Below are 27,527 nucleotides of genomic sequence, written 5' to 3' on the forward strand. Positions count from 1 at the left end.
TGGGATGTCCTGATCAGAAAGGCAGATTTAGAAATGAGCCATTAATCACATCAAACCAAATCAGGTTCACTAGTTCTCAGTGTAAACTACCTCACAAGGGTGTGGTGAGAATGAATGGGAGAGGACATTATATTTACTGCTCTGACGTTCTAGGAAAGGCAGGACATGAATGCAATAACAACCAAATCCGGAATACATTCTTCTCATGACTTGCTGTGTTTTCATGATTCCCACTCCCTTGTTTGGGAAGGAAATTATGAATAAGCACAATAAGCTGTACATCTTGATTAGTTTCAGCTCCACCACCACCACCAGCAGCCCCAGCTTCTATTACAAGGTTTTGATTTGATAGTGTGAGAACAGTGAGGGCATTAGGACCAAGGAAAAGACACTTGCATGCACATGCATACACACACACTGTTATGTCTGGCAAAGTACGTACTTATGTGTAAAACCAAGTCAGAGGCTGAGTTGTTTGCATAAATGTGAACCTGAAGCATCAGAAGAGAGCAAGAAAAGCTATCAACTCTGCTTAAACAGAAAATCTTTTTTGCTGCATCCCTGACAACATTTGGAATTTTATTTTTGCTGGAACAAGCAATATATGGGAGAAAACTGTCAAGATACGGGCTTCCCCTCAGACTCAGGATTAAAAGAAAACAAATTCAACTATAAGATACCTTTAATGGACTTTCTGGCCAACTGATTATATCCTCTTCCATCCTAACCCACTTGGACAAACTGATCTTTGGTCCAATACAAAAAGGCTATTCGTTTGCTAAGTGGATTTGTTTCATATGTAAGTATTGAGAGTGAAGTTGCTGGCATTTTATGCTCTGACTCCAAGAATAAGGCTGCAGCAACCATGACACTATCTGAAAAGGATGAAAAATTGTTGACTGTTGCAGTGAAACAAGAAATCTGGGATGAAAATGTACTTGACTGATTTTTAACATGACAGTCTGCATTGCTTTGTTGCTGAAACTATGTTTCTGAGGAAAAGATGCAGGCACAGCTCACGGAAATGGCAATTTCTCTTGTTGCTCCTCATGTTGGGATTTTTACTAGTGATGGTAACAGTGCTCAACCCCACAGCCAAAGATTTAAACAAGGAGGGAGAATCCCTGCAGGTAAAATCCATCCCTAATGAGGGATATCAGGTAGATTTTGGAGAACCTCAAGAAATCTTGGACACTCAGGAGGACAGCGAACAGTATTTGTCCATGGAGGGACTGTCACCTTTCATCTCCCTAAGAGAGGATGAGCTCTTGGTGGCTATAGAGTCACCCACAGGCAAGAGAAATCACACCAAAGTTAAGAAGGGATACCGAATGGTCAGGCAGCAAAGCAGAAAACAAGAGGAGGGCAGGCAGATGCAAGACTCAGAGTTTCTGTTGCAGTCCCATCTGGTAAAAGAGGATGGATCTCACAACCAGACTGATGCAGGTGAACAGGCTATAGGTGGCCTGGAGATGTATGGGTTTAATGAAGCACTCAGCAAACAGATTCCTCTGCACAGGGAGCTACCTGAGGTACGGCATCCTTTGTAAGTAAGACTTCCCTAAATAAGCTTGAACTTCCTAGTTTTCATGAAATAAACTTATTTTCTCTCTCTGGAATGTGTTCTTTTGGTTTGTTTTCTCTTAATGGGGATGTTTTCTTGTCTCCAAAAATATGATACCTTTCACAATCTGCATGTACCAAAGCAGAATATGGAACGCTTATTTTTATAATTGAGGCTGTGGCAGCTTGTTTCATTCAGAATCAAATACTTGGAAGGAAGTAGCTTTCAAGAACATAGGGAGCTGCTCTATATTCATCTGTCAAGGCTGCTGTTTTCTGATTGGCAGCAGCTTTCCTGAATTTTTCAGGCCAGAGGTTTTTCCTAGTCTTGCCTAGAAATCCCAGCTGTACCTGGAGCCCAAGTAAATAATTGCAATGCTGTTTATTCCACCCAAACTCCCATAGCTACATCCTATGCAATCTTGAGGTTTGTAGTTTGGTGAGACACTAGAGCTCTCTGGTATAGAATTTTAAATGTCCCTCCCTAAACTGCAACTCCCAGGATTCCATAGGATGGAACTGTGGCTGTTAAAGTGGAATAGTATTGGTATAATCCTGTAGTATTAATAGATTTCAATGGTCTCCCATCTGAAATCAGGCTGACACTGCTTAGCCCCCCAAATTAGATAAAATTCAGTGTGTCAGGGTGGGATTCAGGATGGCATTTTGGTATTTTATATTCATCTTGCTATTTTTTTTATTTTGTTACTTACAGTGCCCCTGTGTCATACGTGGGCGAGCCATATGTGTGCCAGAAGAGACAATGGTGTGTATGGCGTGGTGTGTACACCACACTGCACCATGGGCACGAGCCCCACTGTTTTCAATGGGGCCCCAGCATATGTGGTATTTCTCTTATGTGGTTTTTTTGTTTTTCAGAATGGATCCCCCACACACTGTATTTTAATTTTGTAATAAATTAAAATCAAAATTAGATTTTGATTAATGTTAATTTTAACTTCAATCATTAGAGAGAAACGTGAATTACGAGAAACTGTGGAACATATCTAATTGACATAAGATCCTTTCAGAAGTAACGAGAATCATGACTGAGGCAGTCTGAAAGTTCACAGTTACAAATTGTTTGAAAATATTTATCTATATTTTATTGTTTTTGTATGTGTTTTAATCTGTATTGGTCTTAATATTTTGTAAGCCACCTTGAATACTATTATTGGGGGAAATCTAGGATACAGCTAAATAAATGAATGCTTTCTAAGGCACCCTGAATGCCTTTTGGATGAAAGATGGACGATAAATAAGCTAAAGCAATGAATGAATAAATAAATTCACCTTAGTGTGGGTGTATTAGTTCACATACAAAGCACAGAGCAGCTACACAGTGCACACAATGTATGGGGAAAGTGTTGCTGTTATAAGAATGTCACTATAGCAGCATTATTCACTCTAGTTAGTAGAAACTAAGACATTTTTAACCAGGTATAACAAGTGTAGACTACAATTCAAGAGACCAGGGTTCAAAACCCCAGTCAGCCATGGAAACTTGCTGGATGGCCTTGGGCAAGTCACACTGTCTCAACCTCAAAGGAAGGCAAAGGCACCCCTTTTGTCAAATCTTGATAAGAAAACCTGTGATAGATCTGCTTTAAAACAGCACACAACAACAAAATCAAGTTTTAAATCTGAATATTTAGTATTACTATTTTAAGAGGCATATGGTGGCCTCTACTGGCATATATGAGAATGACATAGGATTTACAGGAAACATATATTTTAGCAGGTGCATGTTAGTGTTTTGTTTTGTTTGGCTGTGGCTTCTTGCTTGTTTCTGATGAAACCCTGGCAACCAATAACTATTGATATCAGTGACTGATGTGGAGTCTATCAAGGGCAAAAACCTTGTGTATGAAACAAAATGAAGTCACTCTAGTACTGCTACACTGTTCCAGAAGAGCATGTTTGTGTGTGTAAGTAGTGCACAGTGATGAGTGTCACAGAGTTTTTTTTAAAGGAGACATTCCCACTGTACTGTACAAATTCTCTTGCAATTAAAAAACAGTCAGTCATGCAGAAAGCATGCTTTACTCCTTGTTTACACCCTCCCCAATAAGCTCCACAGGAATCAGTAGTTCTTATCTGCTAAAGCAACAATTCCTGTATGAATCTGTCTTTGTTCCTTAAGTAACAGAACAACCCTGCACCACTGGCAGCTCCAGCTCAGTGACACACCAGTGCAAAAGCCATTCCTACTGCCCCAAAGTGGTACCACCTCACAACTGAAGCTACACCTCACAAAAATAGCTACTCCTATTTTTGCCTGATGAACTGTCATTGTTGTGTTTAATAAACATTCCATGTCAGGGTAGAATTTAGAGACATGGGGCTTTATCACATGGGAGGCAAGTGTCCTCCTCCCATCATTAAATCCCATCAATATTGTGCAATAACGAGAAGATGTTCACACATGTTGTCATTATCTCATGATTATCCCGTGAATAAAGCAGTAAAATCACACCGCTTTTTATTCATGAGAAAATCCCATGAATAAAAAACGGTGCGACTTTGCCACTTTATTCATGGGATAATGGTGATTTTGCTACTTTATTCACGGGATAATAACACAATAATCTCAATGTCATGTGAAAAGCATCCCATTATAGCAAGAGTTTGACAGGAACATAGCGCTATTGTCCCGTCTCTTTTGGCCGTGTGATAAAGTCCATAGTCTGGAATATTAGTATATAAAGGGGTCCTGTAGCATAACTGTCCAAGTCTATGAAAGCTTATGCTATAACTTCTTTCACACAGTTAAAATTACTAGCAAATATCTCTTGGCATAGAAACACTTAATGTGTCTAATTTCTCTTCCAGCTGTACACTATTAGTTTCTACTTTTCCATTTTACTATACTTTCCCCCAGTTGAATATTTTGCATCCAATAGATAGTGAACAACTACATCAACAAACCTGGAGCAAGGTGTACATGCAAAATACCAAAGCCTATTATAAGGTGACATGAAATCTCTGCCCATGCACCCATCTGAACACTGGCCAAATGCTACTTAGATTTATTCAGATCTTTCACAGAGAGACTTCACCCTACACCATTACAACATCTCTATTACACTAACTATAATGGATCAGTCCTGAGGGATTCTGGGATTTGCAGTTTCATAAGGTACTTAGAATTGTGTGTGAGATAGTGCTTAAGTTTGGCTGTGTGGAATGATAATTCTTAGGATTCCATAGGATGGAACCACGACATTTGAAATGGTATCAAACCTTTGTAACTCTATTGTATATATACTTACAGTCAGTTAATAGCAATGGCATCTCCAAACTCTCAGCCTATTTCTAGTTTTGGTGGTAAAGATCAAAACTTAGGAAAGACAGTTTTTAGACTATAGTTTCCCAAACACCCCAAAGATTTGGGAAACTGTAGTACAAAGAGGTAATTTCCCCATGGTCTGGTAAAGATTGTGCATTTCTAGCAATGTACATATGTAAGCTTTTCATGCTGTAGAACACACTGGACATTAATGAATCATATTTAAATGGAAACTGGATTGCAGGGACAGTTTTTATGCGGTGGATGTCCTGCTCATGTTTGGGTATTCTGGCATACTTTCTTATCAGAAGTCACACATTTGTGCATTATGGCACATTTTCAATGATGGGTTATTCTGTAATCATGTTTTCTTCCCAGATTAGATTGAAAATGTACATAGGATTTCTGATCTATTATGTTTGAAGAGCTCACCTAACTAAGAAAATATATTTTCCTGGAAATCTATTTGAGACCTAAATATTAGTAAGACACAGTCTCCACAAGCTCCACATTGAAGTCATTAATCAGTCACTATAACAACCAAGTAAGAGATTGCAGTGACGTTGGACTTTATCACACATGAGGAATTTCTCTTAATTTCGAATGAAAAGAAAGGCCAGAACGCATTTACATGAATTCACTAGTTCAGCAAATGTACATGAATGCGAATTGCATTCAGACTGGCTTCTCATTGCCCGAAAATAGCATGCCATTGCCCGAATTTGCGTGTGGTAGTTTATCACGCAATAACATGAAACCCCATGATTGCATTCGGATTGCCATTGGATTATATTTCCTATTTCCCTTGTCTGATAACGTCCATTGTAATCTTATATAGTACAATATATCATCCTCTTTCAGTTCATACACCCAGCTTTAAAGTGTGGTGGGGAATGCTAAAAGACGTCATGGCTCATTTTATTCATGTTCAACCTACTGAGGAATATAGGCAGGTTGTTTCCATGTTATTGGAACAGTTGGTTCACTTAACTGCTTCACAGTGTGCTGCCTCTGGAGCCAAATGTTGAAACTTACCTTTTAGGCCTGAATCAGAAAGACAGACTGGTACCATTCAAACAATGGCATTACAATAATTAAATACATTTTTCTTGTGACTTCATTAAACTGTGTACAGTATCTTCTAAATTTAGAGTTTGCTACAGGTTAATGGAAGTGCAAGGTCAGGTTAACAGCTGAACATTATGAAAACAAAAATAATGACCACAGGTGATTTACATAACTTTAAAGTAGTTGATGAAGACGTTGAAATAGTTCAAGATTTTTTATACTTTGGCTCAGCCATTAATCGGAATTGAGACTGCAGTCAAGAAATCAGAAGAATACCAGGACTTGGAAATGCAGCTGTGAAGGAACAATAAAAGATCCTGAAATGTAAAAATATATCACTGAATATTAGCATTAGGATTGTCTGTGCCATTGTGTGTCCCATTTCTGTGTATGGTTGTGAAAGCCAGACAATGAAGAAAACTGAAAGGAAGAAAAGCAATTCATTTGAATGTGGTGCTGGAGAAGAGTTCTACAGATATTGTGGACTACTAAAAAGACCAATAAATGGATCCTAGAGCAAACCAAGCCTGAACTCTCCCCAAGAGCTAAGATTACTAAACTGACACCATGCAGGGAGCTGGCATGGCTTGGTACTTTGAGCATTATGACTGTAACTCTGGAGACCAGGGTTCGATTCCCTGCTCAGCCATGAAACCCATTGGGTGACCTTGGGCAAATTCCACTCTCTCAGCCTCAGAGGATGGCAATGGGAAACCTTCTCTGAAGAAACTCAGCAAGAAAGATTCACCTTTGGGTCATGATAAGTTGGAAATGACTTGGAGGCACTCAACAAGCAATGATATGCATGTGCACACTGACCATTATAATATGACATAGTGGAAAACCTATCATCTCCAGATGTTTTTGGAATAATCCCATTAGCCTTGGCCAGTCAAGGGACAATGATGATGATTGCTACAGCCCAACAACATCTGGACAGCCATACATTTCCTACTTCTGTAATCTGAAATAGGAAATCAATATTTTAGGTTAGAAACAACGTATTATAGGTAGTCCTCCTTTCTTGTGTATAAAACGTTTTATTGCTTTATATTCTATTTCTGGGTTTATACTACACTTAGATTTTATGGTTATGTGGTTTTCATTCTGTGCTTTTTGGAGGGGCGGTGGTACTTTATGCCATTCAGAGAATTTGTGTTATTACGTAACATAATACATACTGACTATCAATCCTAACAGTATATAAGTGGGCAAAAATTAGCATTGCATATGCACTGTAGACATGGCATATTTCAGCTTTTAAGGATATTCTATTTATCCAAAGTAATGTTCTTTTTGTTGAGAACATTGTATGTTACATGCTATAAATTGTAATTTCTTAAAAATAGCACCAGATGCATAATACTTTGGGCAATATGAATCATTGCTGTGCTTTATAAATGCATGATAACATATTACAATAAAATCTTTAATGACATGCTTAAAATTGTCCCCAGGAATTCTTAGCTTATAAGTAACATAGCTACTTAACAAAAGCATTGTGTGAAATAGTAGTAGCATTACATGCATAGATAATCCTGAATAAATTCTGTAATACTATAATTAAGGATTTAAGGATTTAAACACTGAAATTAGCACAATATGTGAAAAGCAGAAAAAGAAAACAGATAAAATGATACCTTTTGAAACACCAATTCATGTAAGAGAACACAGACTTTCAAGTTATTGGCAAATCTGCCAAAGTAAGAAAATATGTATGTAGTTGTTTTTTGTGGGTTTTTCGGGCTATGGGGCCATGTTCTAGAAGTTTATTCCTGGCGTTTCACCAGCATCTGTGGCTGGCATCTTCAGAAAATATATGTTTCTCTGGATGTAAGAAAGCATGTTTTTCAAGCTCCAGTAACTATAGGTTCCTATCACTGGTAACAGTAATGGTACAGTATGATATTTTTGAGGACAATCCTAATCCTATTTTTTAAACACTATTAATTTTTTTCTTGCAATTTTTGGCTATTTCATCACTCTGAACTAATATTAAGCAGTGTCTTTGACACTGTGCTGAACAGGTTGCCTAGAGCTGTGTTGTTGTTATTTTGTCAGCAGGGCGGGCCTTTAATTAGACAGAAAGAAGTAACTACCTGAAATAGATCATTTGTGGTGTCATAAAAGTACAAAAAATTGTTGTTGTGTTTGTATTTCTTAATGCCAAGAATGGAGAGAGTCAATTGTGGCATTTTCAGCTTCCATTGCCTTGAGAGAAGAAGAGATTCTGCCATTTGACACTGTGGCACGAGCGACAACGTGACTTGGGTTGAGAGAGAACCAGAGACCACACTGACGGGAGGATTATGAATCTGTACTCCAATAAAGTAACATTTCCATGCTCAGGCTAGTTTGAGCCCTGTTCCCAGGTAACATTGTGTTTAATGGAGAGGTTTTTTGTTTCAAAGGCTACTTGTATGCATTGTCATTTACACAGATGCCTGAAGCAAGAACCCAGTCCCAATCTGCCTACTGCAAGTGTCATCATCTGTTTCCATGATGAAGCTTGGTCTACTCTCTTGAGAACAATTCATAGTGTCTTGGATACAGCCCCAAAGAGCTACCTCCGAGAAATCATCCTTGTAGATGACCTCAGTAAACAAGGTAGGTCCCTTTGTGCTCTCAGAAGCACATGGTATTAGCAGGGCCTACTTAACTAAACAGCCGAAATACTGTGAAAGCTCCAGATCATGACGGATTTTGGAAGCTGAGCATGGTCAGTCCTGGTTAATACCTGAAAAGAAGACTGTCAGGGGATACCAGGGACATATTTCAGAAGAAGCATAAAACAGAGGATGGAAGAGGGAGAACAAAAGATAGAATTGTGTCAGCACTTTGAAGATTAACTGGGTTTTATTTTCTCTTGAACTTTCATGGATACAACTCAGTACTGCATCTAAAGAAGTAGGTTTATAGCTATGGAAACTCATGCAGGAATAAAAACCAGTTAGTCTTAAAGATGTTGCTACTCTTCTTGCTTTGCTCCCTCACCCTTCTTTCCTTCTTTTTATGCTGCAAGAGACTAACACAGGTCCACAACACACAGGAAAGAAAGTGTGGCTTCTGGCTGCTTTGGGCATGGGGCATGCATTGGGAAAAGCTGGCTGAAAAAAGACCATGGCATCTGGTCACCACTGTTCTGCACTGTTTGGAGGCTGACCAGGGCTGGAGCAGCTGGAGGCTGCTCCAAGCTGCTGGTCTGTTTGGAGATTATCACATTGTATTTAAACTGACTTATCCCAAACAGGATACAATTGCATTTAATTTTAAAACCGGGTGCTATCGCATGCAGCCACAGCCAAGTGAGTACAACCCGTATGCAGCCCAGATCCCAGGTGCACTTATCCAGTGGCTTTTCAAAAACGGGTGCCATTTTTGAAATAGCACAGGGAAAGCGTGGGATCCAGGCTGCATATGGGTTGCACTTGCCCTGACACGGCTGCATGCAATAACACCCAGTTTTAAAATTAAACGTGACTTTATCTCATTGGGCACTTTAAATACAATGTGATAATCTCCTTTGACCCCACAATCATACTTTTGAAAATTAGCACTTCCAGAGGAAGTCAATGACAAACCTCCTCTGAATAAATCTTCAAGAAAACCCTATGATAAGAGTTGTTATATGTGTATTGTCATAAGGCAGGCTTGACAATTCTTTGGAACTGACAAATAAAATTGTAAATTAGACCTATAGATTAGATAATATTCTCCCATGTTTTGTTTTCGTTCCTTCCTTATTTTTCACACTGTGAAATTCTAGGTCAAAAATCTAGCCTCTGGAATTATTCATACGAGGCAAATTGCTTTTACTGAGAGACATCTTCCAACTCTGACCTATTATTAAAATCATTATTATATTGATTTGGCAGAATATCTGAAGTCATCCCTGAGTGAATACATCTCTAAACTGTCAGGTGTGAAGTTGATTAGAAGCAATAAAAGACTAGGGGCGATCCAAGGTCGCATGCTTGGTGCGGCCAGAGCTACAGGCGATGTTGTGGTCTTCATGGACTCTCACTGCGAGTGTCACAGTGGATGGCTAGAACCGCTGCTGGAACGACTAGCCAGTGACAGGTAAGAACAATTTCTTTCATCCCAGCTATCATGTCAGTTCATCTTATACTGGGGAAGAGTGCAGCTCTAGCTTTTTAAAGCACAGTGGCATCCAGTCAATTACTGAAAAAATTTTTTTTTCATATAAATATAAATATAAATAAAATAATGCACTCCCATGGCCCTTCCAGAAGGAATTTTTGGAAACAATAAATAAATATTGTTTTTTATTTGGAAAATTATTACCAGTCATTATGTTACTATTTTTTAAAAATGTCACCAGGCCCTTATTATTCTCAAAAGTAATGTCATTACATGTAACATTTTACTACTAAACTGTAGGACTTGGCTTTATCTTGGTAAATATGACTCCAAAATTAACATTTGCAGCTAGAACAAGGATTCTAAAGCCAATGAAATAAAAAATGATCAGCAAGAGGGACAGCAATTTAGGGGCTCGACAGGTTGATTGGGGTCACAGCAAGTATATGCTGTGGCCCTGATACCACCTTTCAGAGGTGCAAAAAGGAGACGTAAAAAAACAGAAAGGGCACAATAGCCACTGGCAGCAGCTTTTCCATGCTCCTTTGATGCTGCGTCATATAGACACAGCTCTAGAGGAGCACCGTGACACCACCTGCTCTGTGGTGTGGTGCGCAGTGTCATGCTGGCCTGGGGGCAGAGTCATGGTGTACGTTGTGTGGATGCCATGTCCTGATTCTGCACTCAGGCTGGCCTTAATGGCTAGTCTGTACAGCCCCTAAATCCTTCATGTTCTTGGTGATTCTTCATGTCTTCTTGCCAATAGCACTGATTCCTCCTTAACTCCTTAAGGAGCCCTGGTGGCGCAGTGGGTAAATGCCTGTACTGCAGCCATTCACTCGAAACCACAAGGTTGCGAGTTCAAGACCAGCAAAAGGGCCCAAGCTTGACTCAGGCTTGCATCCTTCCGAGGTCGCTAAAATGAGTACTCAGACTGTTGGGGGCAAATTAGCTTACTTGCTAATTAGCTTACTTGCTGTTCATGGCAATATCCTGTGGAATCCTGAGATATGCAGTGGAATTCTCAGCCAGAACTCTAGTGCCACCAAACTACAAATTCCACTATGATGTTGCTATCATAGAGGCTGCCTGTTTGGATGTTGTAGGCCATTAGACCTAGGCTGGGATCAGACCCAGATCCTGCAGACTACATGTGGACCAGGTGGATCTGACCAGAGTCCAGGTCAAAGATCCTTAACACAGGTCAATATTAGTTTCTCTGAAACTCCACAGCAAACCCCATGCAGACCAGACCTGCACACCCCTTACTTTATTCCTCTATTGCGGCTTTGTTACCACCTCTGACATCAAAATGGCTGCAGCCACGTGGCCAGGCACCACATTTTGGTATCAAAAGTGGTAACAGGGGGGAGGCGCTTCTCAGTAGCTGCAACATAAGAATAAGGTAAGGGGTGTGCATTGCTTTGCTTCTGCTCAGCCTCATAGTGCTAGAATTGTGAAAAGGGAATGGCTAACTAGTAGCACTTACTACTGCAATAATATGGAAAGGAAAACCAGTGATCCCTAACAACCCCAGAACACCATAAATCACAAAGAGTACACAAACTGCCACAAAAGACATCAAAATGTGGCAGTCTGGTGTTGTTACTTCCCCACTACCATATCTCTCCCTGTAGAAAAAAAAGGTCTGAAAATTGGCCAAAAATAAAGCTAAAACAAATCCAGAATTAAGTACCAAAAACTTCCTGGGTACCAAGAAGGCCTTGGGGTGATTCACTTGAAGATATAGGGAGAGAGAAGGCTGGCCCAGTACCATCAGGGGCTAGCCTGAAGAAAGAGGCTCCTCCCTCCCTAACTGTCATCTTTCAGCCTCTGAGGGAGAGACAAGGCTGGCCCAGTACCATCAGGGGCTAGCCTGAAGAAAGAGGCTCCTCCCTCCCTAACTGTCATATTTCGGCCTCTGAGGGAGAGAGTAGGCTGGCCCAGTTCCATCAGGGGCTAGCCTGAAGAAGAAGAGCCCTCCCTCCGGTCCATCTGCCTTGGTCCAGGCCTCAGAGGGAGAGAAGAATGCTGGACCTGATTCCCTCCCCCCCTCACCATTCCCTTCTCCTTTTGTATCGTGTCTTTTAGATTGTAAGCCTGTGGGCAGGGAACTGTCTGTTATCCCCTCTATTGTAAACCGCTCGGATTCCCAGTGATTGGGCTGTATATAAATAAAACTTATTATTATTATTATTATTATTATTATTGGGGTGAAAATGCAAGTACCCTACCCACTGCTTTGTTGAAGCCTCTTTGCAAGGGATGAGTACTGTATGAGAAGAGTATTTTGTGTATGGTATCAACTGTTCACTTCAGCTGAACACATGAAAAGAAATGGTACTTAAATGTTTTTCCACGTTCAGAACACTGATAAAATTGAAAATAACTAAGGAGGCTTTTGGGCAAAAGAAAGACTCCTTCATTGCACTTATTAACAATTTCATGCTGTAAAGATGCATAACAGAGTGGAAAACAAAATCATCTGTACAAAATTTAATTAGCACAGTAAATGTTGCCTGGAGGAATCAAATGTGCCATGATATTTATGGATAACATGAATATAGCAGGAACATCTACGTTACATTAGTTACAAAACTGCAGGCTTATTGTATCATCGTACATTAGATCTCATATTTCCAAAGCATAGGAAACTTGGATAAATGCCAAAATGTCTAAATTAATGCATTAATTTGCATAAGAAACATTAAAGCAGATAAAGAATGGGCAAAAAGCAAATATTTAAAATGTGCTTACACCAATTATACAAGGTTTTTTTTTTTCATTGAAAAAGAAACAGCGCTTTTCTTCTCAACAGAGATCAAAAACAGGAACAGTTCAGTCAGATGCAGCGTAAGTATATATGTTGCCCCACCTTGGGCTCCCTCCCTTTCCTTTTTCATTTTCTGCACTCAATACTCAGTTGAGAAGATCACAGATCTCCTGCGGAGTGTCAGATGTGGGAGACTGGTAATGAGCCACATGAGTTCCTCCCTTCCAGCAGAGAGAGTCTGGAGTTCTGCTTGATGATTCAGAAGTGTCTTCGTAGGCCACAGGGTACAAGAAAGATGGGAGATCTCCATTTGATTCCTCCCACATTTTCAGAGCTCCAAAAAAATCATTTTCAGAATACAGAACCCCAAAACCTCCACCATTATGGCTAATATCTACCTAGGCTAGGGCATTCTGGGATTTTAAGCCCCCAAAAAGCAATTTCCCCAAATTCTGAATTTTGACAAGATTAAAGCTTAGCTGGGAGGTGCACATAAAACCTAGGGCTTGTCTACGTTGGGGGAAACCTGACACACACACACACCCAAAATCTGGTATATTCGTGACACATAACACATGACATTTCTCCCAAATCTGGCATAATTAGGACACATGACGCATGGCCCTATCAGCAGCAAACTTGCAGTATAATGCCTTAAGCCAAATTTTTAAAATGCACAGTTTGCTCTAGTGTTTGCTGTAGTCTGGACAATGGATTTTCACTGAATTTGAGGGGGGACCAGGCAAGACAGATGCCTGGTAGATGCCACCATTTCCCCCCTTCCGTTCTCGCCACTGCTGCCATTACTCTGTCAGTTCCCAGAGCCAGGACAGATTGCTTGCCTGGCAGACACCACCATTTACCAATGCGCAGGCCAGTTCCCCACATGGAATGACATTTAGAAAGGTTTTTGCTGCTTGCAAGGCACCACTGTTGCTGGCATGCTCTGAGGTTAGAATAAGGTGCCGGACCACCAAAATCTGCAGAAATGTGCATCATCACACTTGTGGCCATCTGTTTGCTTTGCATGCTTTCAGATAGCTTTGCATTTTCAACAGAGAGAGGATGAACAGATGTGAATTTGTGCAATAAAGTGAAGGCCATTAACCATCAGTGCAAATCAGTGCAAAATGAGATGGCTTTGGTATGTCGATCGTCCAATCTAGAGGCAGTTCAATCTAGATGTATATTGTCCAGTCTAGATGCAAAGATACGCACCAATTTTATAGTACACTGATGTGTAGACTAGCCCCTAGTCCTGGCTAACTGAAGTAAATTTCCCCCAGATGTAGATTATATGGGAGTAAGCAATCCCAAAGATAATGTGGATCCAAACCACTATTCTGGAGGCTGTTCGAACTTTTGAAACCAAAGAGAAGAGGTGAACCTCAAGCAGGTACCATACCATTTAAAGCATTTCAGAAGCAACTTTTAATAAGTAGAACTACTTTTTGTTGGTCTCCTAGATGTAGTTAAATCCACATGAAAGGTGAGCTGCATCTAGACTGGGCAATCTACACACAAAAGCCGTCTCATTTTTAGGGGAACCTATCTATTTTGAAAATTGGTTTAGCAACAACAGGCCAAACCAAACCAGAAGCCGATCAGGGCATGTTCCTTGTCCCTTCTCAGCTGTTATGTAAATCAATAACAGGACCTTTTCAAGTCCATTTAAACTTAAAAACAGATGGATTAGTTAATTGTATTGTTTATTTAAACTCTTGAAGAATTGTACACAATGTTCATACTTAGCACAAAAGCCATAAGAGAACAGTTTGTTGGCAGTTATTTGTGGTCTAAAATCTCAAATAGGAAGTTAAAGCTTAAAGAAAATTGAACTTTTGTGCATTTTAAAGTAAACTTTTGAAATCACCCCACATGATTTAAATTCCCACTTGGCTGCCCAAAACTAAGTTGCAAAAATACCCCCAGCCCATTTATCTGATTCCATAGAAAAGGAATTCAATGCCAGTTATGGACACTCTATCTTAACATACTAAAGAGCAGCTGTGGGCTTTTTCCTTTTTCCCTTTTCCTTTTTCTTTTTGTATCTTCCTTTTTTCCCTTTTGCATTTTTTAAACTCAAAATGAAAGGAATTGCCAGAGCACTTTCCAACTTCCTTATTATTTTCTTTGGGAAATGACTCCTAGCCTGCCTTTGTAGTAAATTTACTGTGAAAATATTACATTCCTGGTGAAAATAACAAAAACAGATGCTTTCAAAAGAAGCACTTTAATATAAATGAAGAGGTAAGATCACTCAGTCGGTTTGACTATCATCTGTCATATATCACAAACACAGAGAAGCTTCTTCGGTTAGGCTTGAAGAATTCTATCATATTTTTCCTTACCCAGACTAGAATTTTAATCTTAAAGCTATAGATATTATATACCTATACAATACTTGGGAGTAATATGAATATAAAATGACATACTTTTGCATAGACATGCACAATATGGCATGTGCTGTGATAGAAATCCCTTTTGTGTTGATTGTATTTCTGTAGAACCATGTTGATCTAGACCAGCAGAAGATTTAATTTTATTAATTTTTTTCTTATATTTCTTTTCTTTGCCATATTCTTTTAAAATATTATTTCAGCAATAATATCCTATTTCCTTTTGGGAAATTTGACAAATGACATACTAAAAGTGAGATTAAAATACATTTGTTTTCCATTCTCTTCTTGACAGTTAGACATACAACAGTTCTTAATTTATAAACTGTGGGAATCTGGCACTGGTACTATTTTTATAGCAATGTCTTTGTGTATTTATTTCTAAATATGTAATTCATTTTGAAAAAGTAAATCATTTTTTTCTTAATTACCAATTTAAAGCAGATAAGAAGGCATGGTGTCAGTTCTCTCCTTTTTTTAACATGCAGTTTGCATTCTTATACAACAGTAACCTATTAAGTTATATTAAGTGGTTTTCATTAATCACACTTTCTTACATGAGTCAGTTTCTGATAATAAAAATGGTAATACCCATGAAAGAGATACGAAGGCATCCTGTCATTTTATATGAATATTTCTATTTATGACTGCTTAGTACCGTACATTTCTTCATTTTCATCCTGTGCCTGCATAGTTTTTATTTCCCAGGTAGACGCATTAGCTGCAAAATTGCAATGTTGTAATTTATAGACCTGTCAATGCATCAATACTAGTTTGCTGGTTTACTATCATTGCAACACTCTAGAACTCAAGAGTATATTTTAACCTTGTAGCCAGCCTATGCAGTAATATGAGAGACAGAATGATGTTCCTGCAGCCCAGGCCTAGTACAAACTTAGCAGGATGGCCAGATCTGGAGAGAATGTGGATTAAAGAAACGAGATGTCTCCTATTGCTAGCAATGAAATGGCAAGTATACACCAATGGCTTAGAGAAAACAAAGGAAAAGCTCTATTATAGGAACTCTCAGCTATTCCCTAGAATACAGCTAGATTAGATTAACACCCTCAATAACTTTCCAATCTTAGAATGGAGTTCTATACTAAAGGTTTTACTGTGTTTTCTCTAACCCATTGGTGTATTTGACCCTTAGTCAGGGTCTCAAAGTACTTCACATGCTCTCTGACATGAATTGACCACATGCTAAACTTGAGTCAACAGTGTGATGCTGCAGCTGAAAAGGCCAATGTGATTCTAGGCTACATCAATAGAAGTATAGTGTCTAGCTCAATGGAAGTAATAGTGCCACTCTATTCTGCTTTGGCCAGGCCTCACCTAGCATACTGCATCCAGTTCTGGACACCACAATTCAAAAAGGACATGACAAGCTGAAGTGTGTCCAGAGGAGGGCAACCAAAATGGTGAAGGGTCTGGAAACCATGCTCTCTCAGGAATGACTTAGGGAGCTGAGTATCTTTAGCCTGGAGAAGAGAAGGTTAAGAGGTGATATGGTTGTTCTGTTTAAATATTTGAAGAGACGTCATATTGGGGGATAGAGCAAACTTGTTTTCTGCTGCTCCAGAGACTAGGACAATGTGCAATGGATGCAAACTACAGGAAAACAGATTCCACTTTTAAAATGTGTATAGTTTGCTTCACTGTGTCACATAGAAAAGGGATGAGGCTCCAGCCCAAGTCTAGGAAACGGGTGAGAATTGTATTCGATTTGGGGTTGTTGGGTTGTTGTTTTTAAAGAAAAAAATACCAGTATTCTAAAATATCTTTATGGACATGACATAAAAAGTTTGAGATTGTAACAATTTGGGAGGAAGGACAATGGACAGGTTTATCCTGTCATCTATGATCTCTTAAAAATCTGGCTTTGAATTTGGGGGCATTTTGCCATAATTCTTCTGTTGAATTGTTCTGGTGAATTTTTGTATCTGGCCTGCCCTGATTTTAGAGGCAGGTTGAGGTACTATGATGGGATATGCAATGGAGTAATTACTATAAGGAAATGGTTATCACACAGGTGATATGATAACAAAGTAGTGGAGGCAGCCTCAAACCAAAACTACCCGAAGTAGTTGCATACAAACTGGATGAAAGAACATAGAGGAAGCAGTATGTGAAATGAGAGAACAACAGTTGTTTTTGTTTATAATGAATGAACAATTAGTCCACCAACATTTTAACATATTTTATAAGTTTTCCTTTAAAAGAACAATATGTTGATCTGTTTCCAGAAGACGGATTGTTTCCCCCATGATAGATGTAATCGATTGGAAGACCTTTCATTATTACCACATTACGGACCTGCAAAAAGGTGTTTTTGACTGGAGATTAGATTTCCACTGGAAGCCACTGACAGAACATGAAAAGAAGGTACGACTGTCTCCCATCAGCCCCATCAGGTAATGGTTTATTGGGTGATGCTTTTTAAAAACCAGAGCTTGGAAAAGTTACTGTTTTGAACTACATCAACTTAAGAAATGTCCTTGCCAGCATGGTATGGCTCGGCTAGAAGATAATTCTGAGTTGTAGTCCAAAAACTTTACTAAACTCTGAAATCTGCTAGCATGTCTTCTGCTTAGCTCCTGGATATGAGATCAGATATCCATTCTTTGTGATAATATTCAGATGTTTTTGTAGATTAAGATCTCAAGCACTGCCTCATTTTGGTTAAAGTATTGTTCATGTTCTGCCAAACTAGATGCCTTCCAGATAAAGCTAAATACATACTATTTGATTTTTTAAACGGTGTGATTTCAAGTATGACTAGATATACTCAGCCACAAACCTTATTACAGATTTTAAAGCACAGTTGTATTTGATGCTGAATAACTGATATATACCTACTACATGTATGCAACACATATTTAGTGAATGACAATTCAAAGGTAAAATTTGACTTACATTATTTCAGCAATATTTTTTCTGTTGTTTTCATGGGTTGAGAATTGTACCTGAAGAAAATGGAAGGGATTTCAAGCAAGTAATTTAGGCGTGGTACAGACTGGTGCTTTGCGGGGCCGATTTTAGGGCTTCATATGGCTGGGCGTCCGTACACATCCAGCCCTACTTTCAGCACCGTGCACCATCTTGCCATGCCCCCGTCTACATGGGGCACACAATGATGACATGCGGGCGTCTCAGCGCCCAAACAGTGCTCGCCGGGAGCGTTGTTGGCATGGCATGCAAGCACCATTATGACACCCTTAAAAAGAAGCCACCTAGAGCGACTCCTTTTTAGGGAGTGCGTCAGTACCATGCCGTGCAGCTGGCGCGGCATCAACAAGGGGCAAATACGGGTGGCATGGAGCCGCCTGTCTGTATCCCCCTTTACTTATTACTTATCATTTTAAGAACACTTTCAGCATCACTGTGTCTATATGGTGTGTGAGTTTGTGTGTGTCTTCAAATGGTCAGTTGACTTATGGTGAACCTATGAATTTCATAGGGTTTTCTTAGGCAAGGAATACTTGGTTTTGCCAATCCCCTCCTTTGAAATATAGTTTGCAGCACCCGGTATTCATTGGCATTCTCTCATCTAAGTACTAACCAGTGCTGGCCCTGCATAGCTTCCAAGATGAGATGGGATCTGGTGCCTTTAGGATATTTAGGCCTTCTAGATGGAGATTCACTTACCCTGAAGCTCACTCAACCACTTAGGCTCTTTGCCCTATCCTGCTTACAGGTTTGTTGTGAAGTATCATTGCCTGATACAACGACAGAAATAACACCTGTTTTCATTACTTGGTGTGGAGAACCTTAAGACTGATGAGAGAAAGACTTAAAAACAGAAAAATTATTGCCTCTGAAAATTTCCTTTAAAAGTATCTTTGAAGTGCCCCAGATCTCTTTAATGTAAGTCCAGGAGTGTAGAAGGCTGCAGGAGGAAAAGAGATAGGTGAAAAGTGATGGCTCAATTTCCAGGATCAACCATTTTACAGAGTTCTGGACAACCAAATTATCTTACTGATTTCACCAATAATCATGCGAGATAGATCTTTCTTATTTTCATTTATCAGTGATTAATGAAAGCATTCTGCTTCCTCACCACATTTCATACTATTGTCTCACTATACTTTAAACCATTCACAATAATAATAGAGGGGGGAAAATAAATTAAGTAACTCTGGAATGTAAACATTCTCCTTAGGAGCCCTGCAGTGCCTGGTGGAGTAATTGCAATGCACAGACATTATTTCCAAAACACAGGTGGTTATGATTCTGACATGACCCTCTCGGGGGGTGAAAATCTTGAATTATCTATAAAGGTAAGCATTTGAAACTGAAGTCTTCCTCTTTGATAGTGTGTATTTATGATAAAGCCATAGTGTGTGTTTAAAATGAAAACTGTAGTTAAATGAAAACCATTTAACTTTTTTAAACTTTGACAAGAACAACAAAAGATTTCTAGGGGCAACAATCAAGCAGGTGGGATTTATATTATTCACATTTATTTTAAAATGTTCAAGAAGTGTACAGCATTGTAAGCTGTCAGTGGGAAAATGTGCTGAAAAATCGTGTACACATGCTTAAGCCCTGTTGGTGCAGCGGTTAAATGCCTGTACTACAGCCACTCACTCACAAACCATAAGGTTGCGAGTTCAATACTAGCAAAAAGGATGAAGCTCGACTCGGGCTTGCATCCTTCCAAGGTTGCTAAAATGAGTACCCAGCTTGTTGGGGGTTTACAATTTTTAAACCACTTAGGGAGGCTTAAGTGCACTGATAAGTGGTATAGAAATGTACTTGCTATTGCTATTGCTATTATATTCCTTCTCCGTATCTCTAATACTATGCAGTATTGATGACATTTGAGTCTGAGCAATCCTGATAACTTTTTAGGGGGTACATGGCAAACAACTGGCTGTCAAAATTAGATCAGAGGTTGCTGCCACACTGCGGAATTAATGCAGTTTTACACCATTTTAACTGCCATGGTTCCATCCTATGGAATCCTGGGATTTGTACTTACACTGGTAAAAAATTTACCTGTGCAGTCATAATCAGGATATGATACTTTTGAACACCATAACAAATGCTGGCAGTATTATTGGCATATGTAACCAAAGGATTTTAACCAAGATCATCATCTTTTTTCAGCTGAGCACAAGTGGTGTGTAGCATTATTAGGTGGTTATTATTATTATTATTATTATTAGGTTATTTTGGCTATTTTATTATTAGGTTATTATTACTATGTTATTATTAGGTTATCATTGTTATTATTAGGTTATTATTGTTGTTATTAGGTTATTATTAGGTTATTTTGGTTAACTCGCCCCTCTACGTGTTACTAGATTACAACTTCCATTACATCTAGTCATTATTATTATAGTTATACTGACTAGTGTGGATGCAAGTTGTTCAACATCTTGAGAGACCAGATTCCTTGCCCCTGATTTACATTTAAATTTCAGGAGATGTATCTGAAACATATGTGTGTATGTATATTCTCTGTTTAAGGCCTGGCTTTGTGGTGGATCTGTTGAAATTCTTCCATGTTCACATGTGGGGCATGTCTATCATGCGGATGTGCCATACACCTTTCCAGATGAAGAAATAATAGAGAGGAACAAAATACGAATAGCTGAGACCTGGTTGGATTCATTTAAACATCTCTTTTACAAACATGACAGGTTGGCATGTTTGATAAGCAAGGTAAATCCCTCAGATGTAGGTGTGTGTGTGTGTGTGTATGTGTGTTTTTAACAATAAATCTTTAGATTTTTTATAAAAATTGGATATATTTCCTTATCCGACCTCCTTTCATGCTCCCTCTCTCCCATTAATTTCTTTCATTTTCCATCACTGCACTGGAACCTTTGAAACACATTGTTTCAGTTTAATAATTTGCATGATTTTGAATAGATTGCCCATGTGGATTTTATTTAAACTTCAAATTCGTTACAGTTTAAAGAACTAGTACCTTAATTAGAAGTGTAGCTATGGAAGCATTGCCCATTCAAATCAGAATTTTGTGTCCACACCACCAAATGAAAATTCCCTTCAGTCCCCAAATGCAAACAGAGAGAATAAAAGAGTTATGGGTGCAAACAATTTTCAGTATCTGTAGATGCATCCTTTATCTTAACATTTTGATTCTGTTTAGTAATGCTCCTTTTACAAACTCTGAATCTATTGAAGACTAAGCCCTTAAAATAGTTCAGTCCTTAACTCCCTGCAGGTTTTATACAAAAAAACAACAACAAAGAACATAAAGATGTCAATACTGATGAATACTGATGCAGCAACCACATGATCTGAAATATTCACATTAAGTTCCTTTAGACAAGAGCGAACTGCTTACATATGCTGAACTGATAGAAAAAGCAGTGTTTTCACAAATATGTGAAAAATACTAATTGCTTTAATGGGCAGCTGAAATTGGACACCAGTGTGGTATGAAGTACTTGTACAAATATTCATATACATATTAGAGTGTTTAATATCTGCTGAGTTGTTTCATTACTCTCAACAGGCGGAGAAGCCAAATTGCACTGACCGCATCCAGCTGAAAAAGAGACTAGGGTGCAAAGGTTTCCTGTGGTTTATCTCAAATGTGTACCCCGAACTGTACCCAGTACAAGACAGACCAAGATTTTCAGGAAAGGCAAGTAAAATGTAGTCTTTCTGTTGATTGTCATTGCTAACAAACTTTATACAGTAGACTGGACAGAGTTCCCAGTAGCTGAAATTGATGCTTATAGTCCCAGATACTAAAATCAAATTCTCTGTTTTCTGTAAATTCTAGTGTTTATAATGAGGGTGCTCCATGCCTCTGTGACTTTGAATAAATACAATTTCACACAATTAATTAGCCTTGTAAAGCCAAGTATTCCATCTTTGCTACATAGATTTGTTTAAACTTGGCTAGGAATGCAATGACTGCTGAAAACAAAGTACTTTAAAAGTCAAAAAGAAAGAGAGAGACATACGTGAGGGAAGGATTAAATATCTTTTTAATTTATAGGGTTTTTTTTTTGCCTTATCTCATTATCAGTATTATTTACAGCTGTACAATACTGGGCTTGGACTCTGTATGGAGTACCAGTCTGAAAAGGATGCTCTAGGAGGCCTTCTTAAGCTATCATCTTGCAGCGACAGTATCAACCAGGTAACCATCATTTTAAAATTGCTTGCACATGATTATATCAACTTTAAATCTCTTCTTTGGGGAAATACTCAAATATGGGGTCCTCCAAAGGGGTGAATGGTATTGTTGACCCACACTGAAATATTTTCTGGCATGAAAAGTTTCTTTAAATTATCTTATGTGTCTATTGTGTGTCTAATGAAAAAGAGAGGAAAGAGAACACAACCGGCAGCAGCCAATGGCACCTGTTTAAATAGACTGTTTACATGTTGTCAAATTTACAGGTCAAGTTAGGGCTGAGGAGATTTGCGTTAGAAGGAGAAAATGGAAAGAGATATGTATAGACCTGGGAAAATGGAAGAGTTCCAGAAACTGATTAGAAGAAACCTTTTTTCCATATGCTGAGTAATAACAACAGCAGAGTTATTTAGGGAGCTGGATATGTTTACCTTGGAGAAGACAGAGGAGTGATATGATACCCATCTTTAAATATCTGAAGGGATGTCAATGTAGAGGATGGAACAAACTTGTTTTCCGCTGCTCCAGAGATTAGAAAAAGAACCAATGGGTTCTAAAAGAAAAGAGATTCCACCTAAGCTTTAAGAAGAACTTTTTTTTACTGTAAGAGATGTTCAACAATGGAATAGATTGTCTTAGAGGATGGTGGAATCTCCATCTCTGAAGTCATTAAACAGCAATTAGATGGGCTTCTTTCAGGATGGCTTTAGTTGTGTATTACTGCATGGCAGGGGTTTGGATTAGATGTCCCTTGTGTTCTCTTTCAGTTCTATAATTCTGTATCCTGTCTTTCTCCCAAAATGTGACTCAAAGCAGCTTACAAGTTAAAACCAACAACTGAAACAATATGTGGTCCAAAATGTTAAATACCATTAAACAATCAATCTAATTAAAACAATTACAACCACATAAGAAGTTATCAGACGGTCTCTTTCCTCAGCTCTAGCTGTTTTAGCTTGAGCAGGTCCTTTCATGGCCGCAACAACTGCAGCAGCACCTTACGCAAGGCAAGCAGGTTTTAAAATTGCTTGCACACTATTAAATCAATAGCATGTAATAAATTCTCTTTTATTTGCTCATGGCTGGTAAAACCCTGCACCAACAGTAGGACTCTCAGCCATCTTTGTAGCCCATATCAGCTGCATCCCTTCTCTTTTCACTTTATCTTTAAGTTTCAATATTTCTGACTTCAGGATTTGGTTGGCATAGGCCACATCTCACTGCCTCAGCTAAACAGCACATCCCTTTTATATTGGCTTGGATAACTGTACATTAAACCAACACTTACAATATTCCCTTCATTCATTTGGAAGGTATTTTAGCAAGCACGGGCAGGAAATTATTTAACTTTTCCTTCCTGTTCCCCAGCTATGTTGTCCTTTTCCCCCCTTAGCGCTTTGAATACAATGGCATGAAGGAAATCCGCTTTGGGTCCACTCCGCAGTTTTGCTTTGATGTCAGGCACGAAGAAGTTGTCCTTCAGAACTGTACAAAAGAGATGGAAAACAGCTCACAGCATTGGGATATCAAAGAGGTATGTGGTGAGAGTGTTTCAAGGCTAGCTATATCTAAAACCACTGAAGAGTTTATGGTGATGGCTCAAGGATATTTACAAAGGTACATACTTCTGGGTTATAATCTGTTTATCCAAATTCTTGAAAAAGACCTTCACATATGCAGTTGACATGAGAATTTGATATGGTATTATATTGAACTAATTGAGAGAATTTGTTTGTAAATAAGGACGGAAGAAGAACCACGAAACGGTTGAATAATTCCAGAATGGCCATCATCTCCATATGATCTCTGGACTATATAGCACTCCTTCCAAACATCTCATATCAACTTTGTGAAGGACTTTTTCAAGAATTTGGAACAACAGTTAGTTTCACTGTATTATCATATTAAAAATTTGGGGTGGGGGTGTTGAAATGTATATCTAGGTTTGTAATATAAGTTTGTAAGCATACAAGGAGTTCTGTTAGTATCATTTTATTGCTCTGTTATTTGGCATACTGTAAGTGAGCTGGGTGCTGACTTTTTTTCTGGCTGAAATCTGTTTATAGCAGGGCCTTTTTGAGACAATAGTCCAAAACATACTACAGAAATAATCCAGTTTGAGACCACTTTAACTGCCCTGGCTCAATGCTAGGCAATTCTGGGAACTGTAGTTTTGTGAGACATTTAGCCTCCTCTGTCAGAGAACTCTGGTGCCACAATAAACTACAATTCCCAGAATTCCCTAGCCCTGAGCCAGGACAGTTAAAATGATGTCAGACTGGGTTGTTTCTGCAGTATGGACTGGACCACTGAGAAGCTTGAGGCAGAGTTTGTTTGTTTTCTGTGTCAGCTTTCTCCCAAATTGGACTGAAGGCGGCTCATTCATATATATATATATATATATATATATATATATATATATATAATTATGGATTATATAATTTGTACTATGTACTATGTAAATAATAATAATATAATAATAATAAAGAGCATACCGTTAAAAACCAAAACCAAAATATACTCCAGGTTCTAGTCCTTGTTCATAACAAAATAAACATCTGAGTATTGTTGGTGTGGTATGTAACTTTCACTTTGTATATAGCCAAAGTGACACAGTCATTGCATTCACACAATGAACATGATGACTAGCTGGGTTCTTAAAATGAGAAATTCAGAACTTTTAAAAGGTAGTTAATAAGAAATAATACTGATAACTAATCCAACAGTATTTGTTTTTGCAATTTCTTCATTGGCAGAATGGAATGATTGTCCATGAACTTTCTGGAAAGTGTATTGAAACCATGAAGACAGCCTTATGTCTACAGAAATGTAACAAAGAGGCCATTCAGATCTGGCAGTTTGATCCTTCATACCCCATAGAAAAGAGATGAACATTAATACCTACTCTACAGTTGTTTTCTCCACTTGTTTCAAAGCTGAAAGAAAAGGATGGGCATGGGAAGCTCTATGCATGTTCTCTGAGCAGAAGATGGACAATGTAGCAGATTTCCAGTTTGCACATTTCTACCAAAAATATATTAAAATGGTTTGGTATGGCAATGGTTGTGCTGCTCCCAGAAAAGAAGAGAGAGAAAATAAATGTAATTACTATTGTTCACATAAATACTGCAAACATTTAGCTTACATGGAACTCTTCATCAGGCAAAACGGAAAGGTGCCATCAAGATTAACTGAGCAATCAAAATGCACTGAGGTTTTTCTTTCTTAGGAGCAAGCTGCTAGAAGGCAAATGTTTATTTTAGATTTGAATATTGTGTAATTTAAGGAGGGAAAAGTTAAACTTACTGTTTTAAAAGGTCAAGAGCTATTTTCAACACAAATAGAAGTTTGGGAAGCTAAAAAATAAACCTGGCCTATATATTTAAAATTACTACCAAATACTTGGAATGAATGGATCAAATCTGCTCTCTTTTGTGATAACAATCTTATTAACCTTGTAATCAAAATATTTGAAAGGGATTTGAAACATTTTTTGGGGGGAAACCCCTATTACTTCCAGAATCATGCTGGCTGGGTGATCTTGGGAAAGGTAGACTGGAATCCTGTTCATGAAAAATGCATGTGTAACCTCCAGATATGCATACATATGGTCTTTTAAAAAGTTGTAGAAGGAGATATTCAGTACCCCCTAGTGCAACATCCATACATCCCCAAGCAGCTTTCCAAAGCCAGAACATATTATTACAGCCGCTTACCAGCCAGGGAGGAAGTGCCTAGGCAACTGCCTATTGTTGTGCAGCTGGGAGAAGAAAGCCGATCGCATCCTCCCAGATTTTCAGTGAGTTTCTGAAGAAACTAAGATTTTTGCTTAGTTTGCAGCCTGGTTGCCTCTCTTTGCTACCACTGCACTTGCCAGTAAACAGCTGTGCCCCATCCATTGAAATCTGCCTTCCTTTGGTAGTAGGGATGTAGATCTGCACGGGCAGAACATCACACTCTACATGCATGGTGTGGCATTGCAGCTGTAGTCGAAAAAATGCATTCCCCAAGTTCTGGTAATCAGCAGAAGATTCACAAGCACAAATCTAATGTAATGCTGTTTGAACCAAAAACAAAAACACACCTCTTTTCATTCAGTTTGCAGTGGATTTAAAAATTGTACAAGAAGTTGTACAAGAGACAACAAGCATGTTCTACCTGTCATATGCCAATTGCACAATGGGGAAAGTGTTGGATCCTTCCTGTGTACTAATTCTAAAAATTCAGTTCTAGTAGTTCTAATGGACACAGTGCTCTCAGAATGGCACTGTTCAGTTCAAGACATAGCTTCATCTTTGTGGACTAAAAAAACATGGAAGCCTACATTGGAAGCATAAAATAACTACAATAAATAATAAATAAAAAACAAACAACCTCATCTTTCATATGGAGATTGAAGGACTTCCACCGACTCTAGCTATCCCCTAAACATAGGGATCTTGAATACCAAACAGTTATGAATATGTAGTTATAGATTACATATTTGTAACTACCCAAGAGGATTCTGGCCCACACGAGTCACACTTTCCTGATAGCTGGGGCTGGATAAGGATCTAAGACATCATCGAAAAATTAATCTATGTAGGGAATTCCTAAAACATTATTTGAAATGTTGCAACTCTTGTTTCCATTTGTCACGATGCACAAAAATAACAAAATGTAAATTATGATGATAATGTGTGCTAAATATTTCTTTGTGTTGGATTGATTGTTTTTTTTATGGCATTGATGTACCTTAATTATTCACATATGCACAACTTATCAAATGGGCACAGATGTACATTTTTCCACGAATTAACAACAACAAAAAGGAATGTCAACATGAGGCTGGTGGTCATCCAGGTCAATGTCACCAGATAGAACTATTTGTACTGTTTGGTTCAGCTGTTGAATATATACGTGAGTAGACAGCCTTTGATATGTATCCCAAGCTGGTGTGTAAGGATGTCATCTGACTTCAATGCAGCCTTCACTGAAGATTTTCCTTGTGATAAATTACTCAAAAGTGTCATTAATTCCAAGTACAAAATATTTTAGGAAAAAAAAAGTCTGAACAGAAACTGTTATTACCATATATATTCGACTATAAGTCGATCTCATGTATAAGTTGAGGGCAGGTTTTGTGGGCAAAATTATGGATTTTCATACTTAGGGGCCTGCAACAAAGGATCTGAAAGATGAAGCAAAGGAAAACAATGCCAAAGAACTTAC

At 38.5% G+C, this 27,527-nt stretch overlaps 1 protein-coding gene across 3 annotated transcripts; it reads left to right on the top strand.

Annotated features, from left to right (window-relative positions):
• The first annotated feature begins 444 nt into the window (after nt 1-444).
• Nucleotides 445-27,072, top strand: GALNT15 (polypeptide N-acetylgalactosaminyltransferase 15). 3 transcript variants are annotated; one of them, XM_042471258.1, is made up of 10 exons: nt 445-1,546; nt 8,361-8,527; nt 9,796-10,000; nt 17,440-17,607; nt 19,356-19,473; nt 20,669-20,863; nt 21,684-21,815; nt 22,218-22,319; nt 23,710-23,850; nt 25,073-27,072. In XM_042471258.1, the coding sequence occupies exons 1-10, from the start codon at nt 987-989 to the stop codon at nt 25,205-25,207; spliced, it is 1,923 nt and encodes a 640-aa protein (XP_042327192.1). In that variant the 5' UTR covers nt 445-986; the 3' UTR covers nt 25,208-27,072. The 3 variants fall into 3 exon arrangements, with proteins under 3 accessions (XP_042327192.1, XP_042327193.1, XP_042327194.1); XM_042471260.1 differs by having other exon boundaries at nt 1,478-1,532; XM_042471259.1 differs by lacking the exon at nt 25,073-27,072 and having other exon boundaries at nt 23,685-23,831.
• Nucleotides 27,073-27,527: the final 455 nt, after the last annotated feature.

The sequence above is a fragment of the Sceloporus undulatus genome, chromosome 6, assembly GCF_019175285.1.
Source record: "Sceloporus undulatus isolate JIND9_A2432 ecotype Alabama chromosome 6, SceUnd_v1.1, whole genome shotgun sequence".
Classification (NCBI taxonomy): Eukaryota; Metazoa; Chordata; class Lepidosauria; order Squamata; family Phrynosomatidae; genus Sceloporus; species Sceloporus undulatus.

Coding starts and splice junctions, on each gene's coding strand:
- GALNT15 (XM_042471258.1), top strand. CDS start 987: ATGTTTCTGAGGAAAAGATGCAGGCACAGCTCACGGAAATGGCAATTT. Junction 8,528..9,795: donor AGATGACCTCAGTAAACAAG/GTAGGTCCCTTT, acceptor TTGATTTGGCAG/AATATCTGAAGTCATCCCTG. Junction 19,474..20,668: donor ATCTTGAATTATCTATAAAG/GTAAGCATTTGA, acceptor TCTCTGTTTAAG/GCCTGGCTTTGTGGTGGATC.